The sequence below is a fragment of the Onychomys torridus genome, chromosome 1, assembly GCF_903995425.1.
Source record: "Onychomys torridus chromosome 1, mOncTor1.1, whole genome shotgun sequence".
NCBI classification, from domain to species: Eukaryota; Metazoa; Chordata; class Mammalia; order Rodentia; family Cricetidae; genus Onychomys; species Onychomys torridus.
The window spans coordinates 98125328-98142273 of record NC_050443.1 but is presented as its reverse complement, the minus strand read 5'-3'; the positions used below and the strand labels follow the sequence as shown (position 1 = coordinate 98142273).

Genomic DNA, 16946 nt, shown 5'->3' with positions numbered 1-16946 from the left:
TGAATGGTGAGTCAATGAATCAATGAATCCATCCATCTGTGTGCTCACTTACTGGTGTGTGCTGCAGAGTTGCAGGTTACTGATTCAGATGTGGAATTCTACGTTCACAGAAATGGGAAGAAAAGCTAGTTCGGGTACAGGAAAATTTGGATGCCTGGTTAAAATGCCAAGTCACTTGGCTGTACCTGGAACCAATCTTCAGCTCAGAGGACATCATAGCCCAGATGCCAGCAGAGGGCAAGAAATTTGGCACTGTGGATTCTTACTGGAAAACACTCATGACTCAGGCGGTGAGTTTTATCTCTTGCATCTCACCAGCAAAAAATATTATCATGGTACATTGTGTCTATGTCCCTTGAAACTACCAAGTGAAATTTAAATTTGACATTATATTATTGTTTTAATTTGTTAAAACTTCAAATATGGAAATGTGGGATATGGAAAGGAGAAAGTTTCTGAAATCTTACCTCCCTGGAGATAACACTTATCAGTTGACATTATTTAGCTATTCTGTCTAATGAGATAAAAGACTTTGTTAAAGAGCAATGCAGTATCATTTTCATAGGTTGGGAATCCTTTTAGATTTCAAATAGTGGTGCATACTGATACTCAGTTTTTTAATGTTTTTTGGTAAATATGACTCAGATATGATCTTAGAAGTCAGAAAATATTTGATAAGAACAACATGATTTCCACTTTTTTACAACTCTGTTATGAGGTGCACAGGCTTGAAAAACAAAAGCTGTGATGTATGCACACGGTGTGTAGACAATAGGGAGCAATACACTTGCCTGGGAGTGTCAAGGAGACCTCCAAAGCAGGTGACAGTAGAACCAAGCCTCGAAAGATGAGTTACACATGTGTAAGGTGTATCTCCTGAGAGGCTATATTTTTTTTTCCTTTTTGAAAAACTCAAATTGTGGTACATGATTAGAGAATTTATCTCAGTGAAGTATATCTGTGAATTATTTGTGGTCTGGATTCTAGGAGTGAGGTATTGGGGGGCAGTTACAAGACCCAGCCAGTGGAGCAGATTTTACGTTAGTTATCCTTCTTTGGTTGCACATTATAGAAACCCACTAAGTGTAGGTCAAGAAAAATTATTGGGTCACTCATAGAGCACAAGGACAGAAGTGTATCCAAGCCTCCCAAGGGTCAACAGAGAGCCAATGAAACCCTCTGGAGCTCACAATCACTCTTTTCATACTCTTACCAATACTCATCTTTCCACTTTGGCCACCTGGGGCTCTCCCTTCAGACTGGCTTGCTCTGACACAGAGTAGCGTGCAGGCGATGATTCTTACATGGCCCAAAGCTCCTTGATCAAGGGTTCAGCACAGGCCAGAACAGAGTGCTATGATCTGTTTTAGATCCCCAAAATGTTCAGATGAAATTGACTCTGAGTTTGTGATGCCCAACCTCTACCCAGCTAGCCATGATTGAAGACATTCAGTCATGCTTGGTGAGCAGCTAGCCCTGTGGGACTAGGAAAACATCAGGAAGTGGCTACTTGGGTGGGCAGCATCACTAGCTGGTGAGTTGGTCATGACTTCATTACCATGACCAATCTCAAAACTTTGAGTACCCATAGTGATTCTCACCGTGTGTGTGTGTGTGTGTGTGTGTGTGTGTGTCTCCCAGGTGAAAGATACCAGGGTTATGGTGGCAGCAGACCAGCCAAGAATGACTGAGAAGCTTCAGGAAGCCAACCTTCTGTTGGAAGACATCCAACGGGGGCTGAATGACTACCTGGAGAAGAAGAGGCTCTTTTTCCCCAGGTACCCAGGATGGTTCTTTCATTTGGACCTACCCTTTGAGGGCATATGTGGGAGGAATTAAATTTCTCATGTTAGATTTGGATTCTATTCCATTCCTGCTTCCCTGGTTCCCAAGGGATGACATCTAGGAGTTAACATGCCACCATGGCCATCATCTAGAGTAAAGCTAAATGGATTCTGTAAGGTTTACATCTTCACTTAGGCCAACCAATAAAATTGTTTCTGTCCAGTAAAGGGCATAGTAGTCATGATTAAGACTTGCTATTTAGAGCTAAAGAGATCTCTCTTGGGATCCCAGATTTTCTATTTATTCACTTGAATACCTTCATCAAATCTATCTGAGACTCAGGTTCCCCACTATGAAATTGAGATATGATAATACTAATGGCTCTTAGTTCATAGGTTTTCTGTGCAGATCACTGAGCTACATCTAAAACAGAAGTGTTTGAAAAATGTCAGTTAATTTTTTTGAGCATTAACATTTATAGTTACAAGTACAGTAACTTTCCCACAAAAGTTAATACTTTACATAATAGTCAATGTGGTTTAAGAGGGCTACTTCTGAGTTCACTGTGGCTGGTCACTCCATGCCATTCAACTCAATTAGGATGTAGTTTTTCATGCCTATAATCCCAGGACTTGGTAGGTGGAGGCAGGACTACCAAGATTTCAAGGTCATTCTCAGATCCAAAGTTGGAGGCCAACTAGGGTTACTTGAGACACCAACAAAAAACTATAATGTGACTTTACATGAAGTTTAGCTCTCTACTCTCTACCAAGAGAACAGTATAGGCTTTTATAGTCACAGTGGTGATGATTTGGGGTTTTTCTATGGGAGAAATTCCCTTGGTATCTGTTTAGCACATGATTCTCTGATAAATCTTTTCTCAGTGATCCAAATATTTTTTTATTTGTTCTGTCTTATAAAGTAGCCATTTAGCCACTTAAGGCCATTGTATGTTATTTTTAATTTTATTTTTATTCTATGTGCATGAGTGTTTGGCCTGGGTGTACTCCTGGGCACCCTTGCATGCCTAGTGCCCAAGGAGTCCAGAAGAAGGTGTCAGATCCCCTGGGACAGTTGTGAGCTCCCATGTGGATGCTAGAAATTGAATTGAGTTTGGAAGAGCAGCCAATGCTCTTGAACAGTTTAAAGTGTCTCAGAAAGTGAGACCATTGACTACTTGTGGCCAATGGGTCTCACTTTAGACAACATGAGCAAGCCCAGATAGTGGAGGAAACACTGACTTGGAAGCACACCATTGAGAAGAGGTTCAACTCTGGAAAGCCCCTGATGGTGGGCTTTTACACACACTTTCAAATTTTTACTTTATTTATGTGTGTCATGTGTGGGAGCATGCACATGAGTACAGGTGCTCACAGTGGCCAGAAAAAGGCACTGGATCCCCCTGGAGGTGGAGCTACAGCAGCCAGGTCCTCTGCAAGAGTAGAGCACACTTAGCCGGGCGCATGCCTTTAATCCCAGCACTTGGGAGGCAGAGGTAGGCTGATCTCTGTGAGTTCAAGGCTAGCCTGGTCTACAGAGTGAGATCCAGGAAAGATGCAAAGCTACACAGAGAAACCCTGTCTCGAAAAACCAAAAGAGTAGAGCACACTCTTAACCACTTAACCCTCTCTTCAGCCTCAGGGCCTTTGGTTCTAGTCTTTTGCTGCCATTCCTAGTACTAATAGTGATAGTCAACACTAATACAGCATTTACATCTTGTGCCAGAACACCACACTGAATGATTTATACTTAGGTAATCCTTAGGATAATCTTGTAACATTGTAACTTTATAAGTGAGGGGAATAATGATGTTCCCCCAGGAAAGACAAAACTGATGTATGTCCAAGCTGCCACTCAAACCCAAGCTTTGAGCTATATTTCTACCTAAGTTAAACACACGTTAAACACTCACACAAATATCTCAAGTTCATGAATTTTTGTAAAATAAAATCCGTCACTCTTACTGAATACTTTGAGCTATTGGTGATTGCCACATAAATTAATTTTACCTTAAAAGTACAGAATGCTAAAGGATTTTACATTATTACTCTGCCTTTGGGCCTTACACATAATAGAGGTAACATAAGTTAACAGAGTTCACCCATTTGAATATTACTTAGAAATGGTAGAAACTGACATCCTCACAGGTACTGACTATTCAGTCAGCCTAAAAGTAGTTACTGAACTTTTCCTACTTTCTCAATACTGAAGATAGTATATAAGTTTGTTTACTACGTAACAAACACTCCAAAACTTAGAAGCATAAAACAACAGTCATTTATTTGGCTCACAATTGTATGGTATGGCGCACTGGGCTGGGCTTTACTGAATGGTGCTTCTCTTTGGAACTCAGTGTGACTATAGTCAGCTGGAGTCAGTCCTAGTCCTTTGCCTGTGGTTGGATTCCTGTTGCTTGGCACTAGAAAGGTTAGCCTAGGTTTGTTCACATAGTCACAGGAGCACCAGGAGTGTCAATGATAAGGTCTCCTAGGATCTAAGGCTTGGGACTTGAATATACCTATGTTCACTAGATTCTGCTAGCCAAAGCAAGACAGAGAAATGGCCTAGGGTCAAGAAATGCCTTAATCAATTGTTCTTCTTAGCTTGGGCTGGCTCAATGGTCTTCACTAAACACTATGAGCAACTTGTAATCTATCATATTAAGTAAGACCATAATCCCATGGAGCCCTTCTTTATAGAATTTTCAGTCTCAGGTTCATAAAAGAGGTTGATACCGTGAACATTTTCTAAAGGTTTAATTTTGCATCTTTAGAGCCTAAGCAAGTGGGGAAGTTGCTACTACCTCCACTTAAAAGACAGAAGAGGTCTCTGCCTGCATGTTAATTAATGCATGTTAAGATCAGTTAGGATTTAAGACATTAAAGATTTCCCCAGACCTTATCAGACATCAGATACATGGGACTCTCTAGGTGTTTGGACCTTGGCATTGAAATTCTTAGGAGCTCCCCAGGCAATCCTGAAGTACAAGCAGTGATGAGCGCCAAGCTGTCATTCCAGTCCCCAGCATGCTGAGTTCAGACATGCCTGCTCCTTTTCTTTCTCTTGCTCTCTGAGTCAAAACGATCTTCACGGAATGGAAAGATGGCTCAGTGGTTAAGAGAACTGGCTACTCTTCTAGGGGTCCTGAGTTCCATTCCCAGCAACCACATGGTGGCTTACAACCATCTGTAATGAGGTCTGGTGACCTCTTCAGTCTTGCAGGCAGACATGCAAGCAGAACACTAGATACATAATAAATAAATCCTTAAAAAAAGTTCACCTTTTGTGCACCAGGTGGGTTTTGGAGGAGAGGAGCCAGGCCTAGGAAAGATCTTGGGATGCAGCTAGTAATTACCCAGGAGGATCCATCAGCTAGGAGCATCCCCATATTGGAAATTCGAGTCCTCGAAAGAGCTCCCTGTGACCATATTCTCTTTACTTTGAAATAGGTTCTTCTTCCTGTCGAATGATGAACTTCTGGAGATCTTGTCAGAGACAAAGGACCCACTCCGTGTGCAGCCACACTTGAAGAAGTGCTTTGAAGGAATCGCTAAGCTGGAGTTCACAGACAATCTGGAAATCCTGGGCATGATCAGCTCAGAAAAAGAAACTGTTCCCTTCATACAGACAATCTACCCAGCAAAAGCCAAAGTAATCCCCCTGTGTGTTTGAGCAGGGAGCTCTTTTCTTGGACTCTAGTTTGGGGTGTGGAACAGTTGGGTTCCGTAACTTAATAACTAAATCACTTTGAAGTTACTCCAACTTCTGGGCCTCAGTTTACCCATCTCTAAGATGGGGATTATATTGTAGGCCACGGGACAAATAAAACCGTAGAAAGATCTCAAATAAAGTTGATACAGTAGCAGAGATCAGATTCCAGGTGACCTGATGATGATTTCAGAGCCCAGGTAGACAATGATCCAGTCAGACAAAACATAGAATCGATGAGAAAGCTCACACTCCCAACCTGGCTTTTCATGTGTATACCTTTGAGGAGGGGGATGCAGGGTCTCACTTATTTAGCCCTGGCTGACCTTAAGCTTGAGATCCTCTTTTTTTGACTTCCTGGGTGCTGAGATTACAGAGGGTGCTGCCACTCCAAGCTATATGGCCTTTGATAATGAGTAAAATGTAAATGATTCCCAGCCTTGTGGAAAAGAGAAGCATCTGAAGAGGGCATACTGTTCTTGTAGAGGACCCAATTGCAGTGCCTAGCGCCTCTGTCTGTTGGCTCACAACTGTCTGTAACTCCAGTTCCAAGGGATGCCACGCCTCTGGTCCCCTCAGGCACCTGCCTGCACTCACATGTACATATCCATGCGCAGACACACATGCATGCAATAATTTAAAAAAATAAAACATAAAAAGGAGAAACTTACTTTATTAATAAGAATAAAGATTTCATTTGCCTCCTGAGAAGCTGTTGGCTTCCGAAAATGATATGAAGGAATGTGTGTTAAATATTTCCTAGAGCAGGTCAGGCGGTGGTGGCGCACGCCTTTAATCCCAGCACTAGGGAAGCAGAGCCAGGCGGATCTCTGTGAGTTTGAGGCCAGCCTGGTCTACAGAGTGAGATCCAGGATAGCCAGGACTACACAAAGAAACCCTGTCTTAAAAAACAAACAAACAAAAAACAAAAACAAAAAAATTTCTAGAGAAAACACACTTCATAGACAACTGTTAATAAGCATAAAGCAATCAGCCAAAGAATATTGACTTGAAGAGGCGACAATCGCAAATCCGGCTCCAGAAAGCGATCTGTCCAGCTTTGATTGACAGTTGCTGTCTCCTGCTGTTGTATTTCCCCACAGGGCATGGTGGAAAAGTGGCTGCAGCAGGTGGAGAAGGTGATGCTGGCCAGCATGCGGCAAGTTATTGGAAGTGGGATTGAAGCTTACGTCCAGGTAAACAGGACTTAGGGTACTACAAAGGAAGTTCTGGGGAGTGGCTTGGATAGGTCAGTTGCCCCAGACCTTTAGAGTACTACTGAAACCTACCTGTCTGAGCCTCTGGGTCCTTTGCCTGTGAATCCCAGGGCAATGAGCAGTTTTCTGGTGGAGTTAGCTGGTAGACGCAGGTGACGGAAGAGAAGGAAGGGTTACCTAGAGCTCTCTGGTGATGGGGGTGGGGTGGGAGTAGGTGCTTTGCTTCCTGTCACATGGGATTTGTGGCTCCATTTAGCTCCCCTTCCAGGTAGGCATTCACTTGGATCACCTGGGAGTGGCAGTCTAGTCCCTACAGGCCTTAGTGGAAACAAGGATGACACAAAGCCTAAGGAAAAATAACCTATTGGGACAAATCTCTAGCAGGCAGCCTCCAGCCAGGCTCGTGTGGACAGTGGAGGAGTTTTGTCTCCTCTTTCAGTGTGTGTCTTACTTCCAGGCGCTACCCCCATGGTAAGACTCCATCTATCAAACAAACATGTGCAACCAATGCCTTTTCACAAAGGTCCTCAAGACCAACCTTGCTGCCCTACACAGTGGATTTTGAAATCTAAATCAATGCCGTTTTCTATAATAAATTCTGAGTCACAGAGCAAGAGTTACCAGTGCGAAGTTAGCTATGAGGAGTCCACACTTTTTCTATGCAAGGCCAAAAGAACACCCCCGCACCTCTGTGGGCCACACTCGGGCTGTGGTATCTAACTCTTCCTTTACAGCACAAAAGTACCATAGACAGTATATAAATGATAAACATGGCTGTGTTCTGATAAAACTGTTTACAACCTGAAGCAGACTTGATCCACAAGGTCTCGTGGAGCCCAGGCTGGCCTCCAACTCACTGTGCAGCCAAGGCCACCCTTTGAACTTCTGATTCTCCTGCCTCCAACTCCCACATGCTGGGATTCTAGGCTTCCATCACCATGCCTGGCTTATGTGGTACTGGGGCTAAACCCTGATCTTAAGTTTAGGAAACAAAATTGGGGGAAGAGGATTTGGCTAAGAAAGTGTGCCACAACACCACAGTCTAACACAGCCAGTAAAAGGGGAAATGTGCGTACTGTCTGAACATGACCCTGATTTTATATATATATATATATATATATATTTTTTTTTTTAAATCAGTCTTGAAGCAATGAAATAAGTCAGAGTTGAGGTTGTTTTGTTTTTCTTTTACACAATACTTGAGGGACAAAGACGAAAATCACTAATCCCAAGTCTGGCATAGTGGTGCATGCCTTTAATCCCAGTATTCTGGTGGCAGAGGAAAGCAGAACTTTGTGAATTTGAGACCAGCCTGGTCTACACAGTGAGTTCTAGGACTGAGAGAGGATTTTGTTTTACTATCAGGATGAGGTGTGTGGTGTGTGTGTGGTGGGGGGGGGGGGACAGGTAGTTGTAGAAAGTCAGTTTAAACCACACACAAAGAACTGATTCTACAGTAACTCCACTGTTCCTTCCCAGGTCCCTCGTGACAGCTGGGTCTTGCAGTGGCCTGGCCAGGTAGTTATCTGTGTCTCCTCCATCTTCTGGACCAAAGAGGTGTCTGAAGCCCTAGTTGAAGGCACCATGCCAGTAAGTGAGCACACCTTACAGCTTGAAGAGGAGAGCCAACATGAACTAGGATAGAGTAGCCATTTGGGGCATTTAGAACAGGGATCACAGAAGCCAGGGTTTCCATGGAGACAGTGAAGCGGGAAATCTGGATTTGAGGATCTCTTTGGTGCATACAGTTAGCCTCACGGTTTTTCCTATGTAGAAATTCTGAGCTACAGGATGCTAAGTGTAACCAGCTCCTGCTTGCAGGAGTTACCTGAGAGGCTTTCCAACAATTCTCCTCCCTGGGCTTATTTGCCTTCTCTCTCTCTCCCTTCTGTTTTCTCTTGGAGACCTGGTGCACTTCCATCCTGCATATCCTCAGACCCAACCATGCATTTCCAGTTGATGCCAATGCTTCAGAATACAGGACCTAGTGGACGTGACACATAATCCCAGCACATTTACCTGTTGATTGTGTGACCATGAGCAACTTACCAATCCATGTGTCAGTCATCTCTCTAAAATTCAAGGAATTGTCACATCGAGTCATAGTCTAAGAGAGACCTAAACTATGACAACTGGCCAAGTAGAAAATACAATGAGGATTGTTCCAGAGAGGAACCAGAAGGTGCACAGTAGAGTGGGATGAGTTCAGTAGTAGAGCATTTGCCTGGCATACACAGGTCCTGGTTCTATCCCCAGCCCTGGAAATAGGAAGGAAAGATGGAGCGCATTGTAACAACCCTTTTAAACATCATTTTAATATTTGCAATATCATTCCACACAAAAGGAGTAGAAATCCGAGTTTTGACAGGTTTATCTGGACAGGACATCTATATGCATCATAACTTAAGCAATGTTGACAAATGAACTGGTTAGCTTTGTCTTCTTTTCCAAATCCTCCCACTGCCTCAACTCTGAGTATTATAGATTGCAATCCTATCTTGTGCTAAGCACAAATTTGAAATTAAAACTATATAATTTACATAAAACCCATTAGTATAAAAATTCAGTTTAACATGTGGGAACATAATGACTTAACATGGTGATAAAAGGGCAGAACACATTGGCACTACTTAAGCCTGAGGATGCTGTCACCTATCTGGAAAAAGGCTGACTCTGTCTTGAATCCATAACTCACCCATTTGACAAGCACCAAGGAGTCTCAGATTCTGAATGTGTACCTGTACTCTGGCTTGGAGGACGACTGTGGAGTGGGTAAGGGAGTTCCAGAGCTCTGTGTGGGCATCCCCATCACCAAGGGCTTTTCAAACAGCAATTCATGGACAATGAAAGCTTTAGGAACCTCTTTATTTCTACATGCTGGGCACATTATGACTAACAATAGCACTACTATTAACAGGGTGCTTTATTCACATCAGACATTGTGCCCATGCTTCTCAAATCCTATCTCAACCCTCAGGAGAGCTTTCTGGCTGAGTTGTAACCATACAGATTTCATTCACCTGGACGCTCTGAGAGGCTCCAAACCACAGTGTTAGAAAATTGATATGGTGGAAGCTGAACTCGAGTGGTCTCCTTTTTAAAAAAAAATTCCTTTTAAGGTCCATTTTTTACTTTTTAACCTTTTCATTTTGAAATATCAGGTTTTTATATAATATCACAAATGTAAAGAATTATCCTATGCTGTAGAGGGAAGTTTCTCCAGTCCTGCCTTGTCCAGCAGTCCAGACGAATCTCTCCCATCCCCGGTCCAGCAGTTGCTTATAAAATAATCACTCAGAGTCTTATATTAATTACAAACTGTATGGTGTACGGCTTCAGCTTCTTGCTAGCTAGCTCTTTCATCTCAAATTAACCCATTTCTCTAAATCTATATGTTGCCACATTGCTGTGGCATTACTGGTCTGCTAGCATCTTGTTGTTCCTTCATGGTAGCTCATGAGTCTCTCTCAACTCCGCCCTTCTTCTTTCTGTATCTCTGCTCAGATTTCCTGCCTGGCTATAAGCTTTCTTGCCACAGGCTCAAACAGTTTTATTTATTATCCAATGGGAGCCACACATGTTCACAGCATACAAAAAGACATCCCACAGCACTGTATCTTTTTTTAAAGATTTATTTATTTATTTGTTTGTTTGTTTGTTTGTTTATTTATTTATTATGTATACAGTGTTCTGCTTGCATGTATCCCTTCAGGCCAGAAGAGGGAGCCAGATCTTATTACAGATGGTTGTGAGCCACCATGTGGTTGCTGGGAATTGAACTCAGGACCTCTGGAAGAACAGCCAGTGCTCTTAACCTCTGAGCCATCTCTCCAGCCCCTATATCCTTTATCTAGATCCTTCAGATGTGATCATCAGAGATAATCAAAATATAATGATCCAAATCAGGAAATCAACAATGATCTATTACTGTATACCTTTTAATGTTGCCAATTTAATCATTACCCTATTAAAGATCTAGCCTTTTCCTAGGCCAAGACTCTGTCCAGGGTTACATGCTGCATATTTTTCCTCCTCCTCCTTTTTGTAAGTGAGATAATGTCTTCCTATATAGCCCAGGCTGTTTCCTATCTGCCTCAGTCACCCAGGTGCTGTGATTCATAGATAAAGATGAATGTCCTGTCCATCTGTCCAGCATGTCCTATTCCCTGTGTCTTGTTTGATCTGAGAAAGTTTCTTTTTCTCTTTTGCTAATTCAAGATTACTGTACAATTTACATATAGTAAAACTCACAAAGCCGGGTACCAGCGGCACACGCCTTTAATCCCAGCACTTGGGAGGCAGAGGCAGGCGGATCTCTGCGAGTTCAAGGCCAGGCTGGGCTACAGAGTGAGTTCCAGGAAAGGTGCAAAACTATACAGAGAAAGTCTATCTTGAAAAAAACAAAACAAAACAAAACAAAAAAAACTCACCTATTTTAACAAACAGTTCTGTTTTGACAAGTGCATGCTATCCTATAAGGACAGTCACATTCAAGATGAGGAACAGCTCTCTTCATCAGCTGTAATGCCTTTACACCCTCGCAGTCAGATTTTCTTTAAGCATCTGCAATTGTACATTTCTGCCCCTAAAGTTTTGTCTTTCCCACATTGTTATCAAAATACAACAGGGTGGTGTGGCCTCTTTTAATTAGCGGAAGATTCATTTTGAGGTTAAAGTATGGGGCGAGGGAAAGGATGATTTGGAGGATGACATCCAGGTCTGGCTTGGACCTTCGGATGTCAGATGATGTCAACCCTCAAGATGGAAACTGCTGGAGGAGAATCCACTTTGACTGAACGTTTCTTCCTGTGCCCTGGCCAGGACTTTCTGAAGAAGAGTAATGACCAGATCGCGCAGATTGTCAAGCTGGTGCGCGGGAAGCTGAGCAGTGGGGCGAGGCTCACTCTCGGGGCCCTCACCGTCATCGATGTCCACGGTAAGAATACAGACTCTGGGTGTTGCTCAGTCCAGGAACAGCAGCTGGCTGGGCGTGTCTCTTGAGTCTCCGGAATAGGATGTCTCAGGACTTCCCAGAGTCTGTCTGAGGAGAAGCCACTGCCAAAGCCCCTCCCACCTCATTTCCGAGAGACACCAGCTTGGTGAATGACTGCCTCGTCAGCACGGCTGATGATGCTGAATATTCACCAGGTGTTGGGCTTTGTGCTGTTTACGTTTTCTCGTTTTCACAAACATTTCCCAGGCTAAGAACCAGTTGTTGGAGAGGGCAATAATTTGCTGGCGGACACCACATTTGGAAGTGGCAAAGGCTCCTCTGTCTGCTTCCAAACCCAAGAGTCTGGGAATGGGCTGTGGTGCCTGCCGGGAGCAGTGGTGAGAAGCGATGCCTTTGTGTTCTCCTTAAACAAAACAGAGGAGGACGATGAGGAGGAAGAATTGGGGTTTGTAAGTAAAACAAACCACCTCCACACCCTTCCTCCATCATCACCAAGGAAACCGGGGTTGGACTAGGCTGGTTGCCTGGGAACAAGGTCTTTCTTGCTCCTATACCAGCTAACTAGTGTGTCACCGCATCTATTCCCTTAGAACTGGTGTTCACTTCAGTCTGATTTCAGGCAAAGAGATGCCCATGGAAATCAGGGAGAGAGGAGGGAGGATCTATTCCATCACCTGGTGGGGGTGAGGAACACAGGCATAATTATGGCCTCGTGTCTCCTTGAGTGGCTAGGTTCACAAACACACACATGTGTGAATACACATACATGTACTTGCACACACACAGCTTAGTGAAGACAGCTCCACTCAGAGATCTCAACAGCTCTCATCCCATGAGCAGCTAAAAGCCCACTAATGATTTCCACAAGCCTACGCCCACTCCTTGATTTCATGGATCATCACTTCAGCTTAGCTTTGAAATTCTGAGAGGAGGAAGGGAATCAATAAATGTATTACCCAGCTGGTTCCTGAGGCTGGAAGGAAAGACGCCTCTAGCCATGAATTCACGGGACACTTTCCCACGTGGGCTCAGGTCAAGATGACACCAGTGTCCTAGGGTATCCTAGAAGCCTGGAATGGGGCCCAAAATGTCATGTGTGGCCTGATGTGTGAGCATTCAGGGAGACTGTATTGCAAGCCTCTGGGTCAGCCGCAGGCCCACCTCCATGAGTTTCAGAATAGTAACATGAAGTAACACTTCTATAATATTTTCTACGTTGGACAGTTCTCTCTGGTGCTGGCCCTCTCTCACTCTCCCTGTATGTCTAGACACACAGTGTGTTTACAAGGAGTCCTCCTAGCCATTCCAGGAGACAGAGAAGTTGAATAACTTTCCCAAAGTCACCAAGCTAGTTCACGGTGGAAGCAGAATTTAAACCTAGGTGTATCTGTTCTTTTTCTCACTGTCACAACAAAATCTCTGGCCAAAGCTCCTGAAGAAGGGAATGTTTATCCTGGCTCACAGTTTCGGGGTTCAGACTGCCCTGGTGGGGAAAATACAGCAGCAGGGATGTAGGGCATTACATCCACAGCCAAGCAGCAGAGAGCAGCAAACCCTGGCTGGTGCTCAGCTGGCCGGCTCCTTTGTTATGCAGTCTAGGATAGGGCCCATCCCAGGGAGCAGTGCCATTCATGTGTAGAGTGGGTCTCCCACTTCTGCTAACCTCGCCTAGATAATGCTTTCAGGGATGCCCAGAAGCTTGTCTCTTTAGCGACTCCAGACTCAGTCAAGTTGACAGTATTAACCACTGCACCAGGCCACCCGATTTCAGAGCACACATTCAGTACCCTCTACTCTACTTCCTGAGAGAAAGCAGCACAGCCTTCCCTGCCCCTTTGCTTGAAAAAGCCAAGTCCAGCTTGTGAATGCTGCTGCTGCTGCCTGCAGGATGTTAGAGCCTGAAATAGCAGAGACTGAGAATGTGGTCAGCATCCTCTTCTGCCTGAGGAGTCTGAGAGGGAGGGTAATTCTGATGACTCCACATATGGATGTCTCCTCATGGTGTCCCACTAGCCCGTGATGTGGTGGCCAAGCTGGCAGAGGATCAGGTCTTCAGTCTCAATGATTTCCAGTGGATTTCACAGCTGCGGTACTACTGGGAGGCAAAGGACGTTCATGTGCAGATGATAACCACAGAAGCCTTGTATGGCTATGAGTACCTGGGCAACTCTCCCCGTCTGGTCATCACTCCCCTCACAGACCGCTGCTACAGGTAAGGTCTGGAGTCCCAAGCTGAAAGGACAGAAAGAGAATTTAGGAAGGAAAGGCACTGGGCAGGTCACAGTGTCTTAGGTCTGTTACCCTCTATGTTTCAATCTCACATTTCAGAAGTTTGCTTTTAGTTCTTAGCACCAACCACAAATGGAATTGGCTAGGAACGGGAACCCAGTGGGAATGCCAGTATGGAGAAATTAATCAGAACCAGCTAGCAGAACACTGGTGTATGAGTGAGATAGTCACAGGTTGCTTAAGTAGAAAGCTCAGCAACAGCCAAATTCAGTGTGATACCTGGAGAGCCCATGGCCATGGGATAGACCTGGAGGTCAAGACACAGACAAGCAGGACTGGGGATCTGGCTGTGAGGGAGAGCATTTGACTAGCAAGCAGGCAAGGCCATTTTCAGCACTACAAGAAAATAAAACCAACAAGACCCCAGGCAGGGCATCTCCAGCCTCTGCATCCAGTCCGGTGGAGAGAAGGAGTTTCTCTTCACTTAGCATAGTGCTTGGCCATTTTGCTCACAGCTCCTTACATTAGGTCCCTGCATTTCATTAACTTTATAATGTTGTTATGCTTGGATTTTCTGTGATTTGTATTTTTCCTTATAGTACAAATCTAGACTGTAAAAATACTTCAAAGTATTATTCTTTAAGGTTATTTAGATTTTTCCAATAATGTGTTTTCTTTTTATTAGCATATATCACTTATTACTTACAGAATACAATGGTTTTGTTACATTTTCATGCAAAAATATACTGTATTTATAAGCATCCTTTCTTGTCTCCCTAAGTAGTCACTTTTTTTCTCCCAAATCTAAATCCCACACAAGGGAGAAATCCTGACTTTGTTTTCTGAATGTCTTTTTCTGCTTAACATCATAATCTCCAGCTCCAATCATTTTACTACAATTGACAGAATTTCACTCTTACTTAAGGCTGAATAAAACTATCTTTTGTTATATATATTGCATTTTTCTTTATCTATTCATCTATTGATGAACACCTCTGCTGGCTTTTAATTTTGCCCTATACATAGTATCATAGTAAACATGGATGTGCAAATGTCCCTGAGGTACATTGGCTTCGATTCCTTCAGGTATACCCCTAGCGATGCTATGGCTCCTTTATACAGTAGAACTACTTTCAGGTTTTTAGGAAACTCCATACTTGTTTCCAGAGTGGCTGCACAGAGCTAACATTTCCTGCCAATGGTGTATGAAAGTTAAATTCCCCCACCTTCCCACACTTGTCCTTGTCCATATTTGTTGTGTTTGGGTTCTTGATGATAGCCATTCTGACTTGAGTGAATTTGGACTTCCTTAATGATTAAAGACCCTGACTGCCCCCCCCACACTTTTTTTGACATGTGTACCTCTTTTAAGAACTGTCCAATCAATTCATTTGCCCCTTTATTATCAATCCCTTGTTTTCAGGTTTTAATTCATCATTCGTTTATTCTGATCATTATCCAGCAATTTCCTTTTGGAAAGACGGTCTATTGCACAGCCTTCAGATCTTCAGCATGATATTACAAATGACACACACGACAGAATGATTATGACAAATGTCCATCATCTGACATAACCATCTATACTCCCCCTGTGCTGGGAGCAACTATAATCTACTCATTCATCAAAAACCCTGACTACCACACACTATTATTAGCTACAGTCATAAAGAACAGTAATGGCTTGAACGCGCCTGTGCACCATGCATGACATCAGCCAACCCTAAATCTTATTAGAGCTGTGGAAACAAGTTACCATGTCACTGAAGTTACAAAGACTCATTCCAAGGACTTTGGGATCAGTTTCCACATCATTCATTTCTAACATCTGCTTTGCACTGCTGAATGCTGTGTTCTTTCACTGAGGATATGAATTGAACTAAAAGGTGGTTGCTAAGCTCAGGTCATACTCCAAGGGGACACATGTGTTTGTTGTCTCTATTCCATCAGTGCTGGTGAGCTCTGGAATGCAGGATTGATTGGAACATTTTTCTTGTTTCTGTTTGGTTCACTTAGATCCACCTAAGTATCCCATTATTCCTTCAGTCATTCTTCCAGGCAACTGTGTATGGGTGGCCTCTGCCATGCACCAAGCTCTGTGCTAAGCTCTGAAATTGCAATGCTGAGCAAAACCAATTTTTTACAGTGATGATGTATTCATTACGTAATTGAAGAGGACATCTATTTACAGAAATCAAAATAAACAAAAGCCAGGACTGTATCTCAAGATTTGCACGCTGAGTTGCTGGTTTGGGTTTCGGTTTTTGTTGTTGTTTGTTTGTTTCCCTTTAGGACTCTAATGGGAGCTTTGAAGCTGAACCTTGGAGGCGCCCCGGAGGGTCCAGCTGGGACAGGCAAGACAGAGACCACCAAAGATCTGGCTAAAGCTTTGGCCAAGCAGGTATGGAAGTTCTACCTGTCTCTACCCTCTCTTCCTACCTCTCTCTGGACCCCAAGAGCAAGAAGTTCAAGGTGATTTTGCCTAACAGTCAAAATGGGAGCCCAGTTCACCTGGTAGAGTGGGGGAGGAGCCTTGCTCCTGGCTTCTGGCTCTGATTATTCAGCTATGAGGAAATTTACCCTGGATCTTCACTCTTTCTAGTGTGTGGTCTTCAACTGCTCTGATGGTTTGGATTATAAAGCCATGGGGAAGTTCTTCAAGGGGCTGGCCCAAGCTGGAGCATGGGCCTGTTTTGATGAATTCAACAGGATTGAGGTAAACTCTCCTTCTAGAGGATGTAACAAAGGGGTTGGACATGGAGGGGCCTTTTTCTGAGCTCCCAACTCTTAAGAACAGAGTCTGTGTCTTCTCTGTGGCTCTTGCATGGAGTAGGTACTTACATACTAAACATAAACAGCTACACGGAGAGAGCATGTGTATTTTAAACACATCCACCAACCTTCCTATCATATTCATCCATTCACTGATCTTCTCAGAATTTAGTTGGGCAGCTAGTTCATGCCAGTAACTGTGTATGTTCATGGGACAAAGATGAGTAAGATATGATCTTGCCTTTTAGATGATTGCAACCCAATAAAAGGAATAAAAATTAAAC

At 43.5% G+C, this 16946-nt stretch overlaps 1 protein-coding gene across 1 annotated transcript in view; it reads left to right on the top strand.

Moving 5' to 3' along the window:
• The window catches only part of Dnah3 (dynein axonemal heavy chain 3), a 170663-nt gene that overhangs the window by 49780 nt on the left and 103937 nt on the right, over positions 1-16946 (top strand). Inside the window, exons 22-30 of the mRNA XM_036190626.1 lie at positions 111-290; positions 1642-1778; positions 5235-5436; positions 6597-6689; positions 8190-8300; positions 11532-11646; positions 13678-13876; positions 16183-16291; positions 16493-16606. Of these exons, the coding sequence (XP_036046519.1) occupies positions 111-290; positions 1642-1778; positions 5235-5436; positions 6597-6689; positions 8190-8300; positions 11532-11646; positions 13678-13876; positions 16183-16291; positions 16493-16606 (1260 nt within the window). The remainder of the gene's footprint in view (positions 1-110; positions 291-1641; positions 1779-5234; positions 5437-6596; positions 6690-8189; positions 8301-11531; positions 11647-13677; positions 13877-16182; positions 16292-16492; positions 16607-16946) is intronic.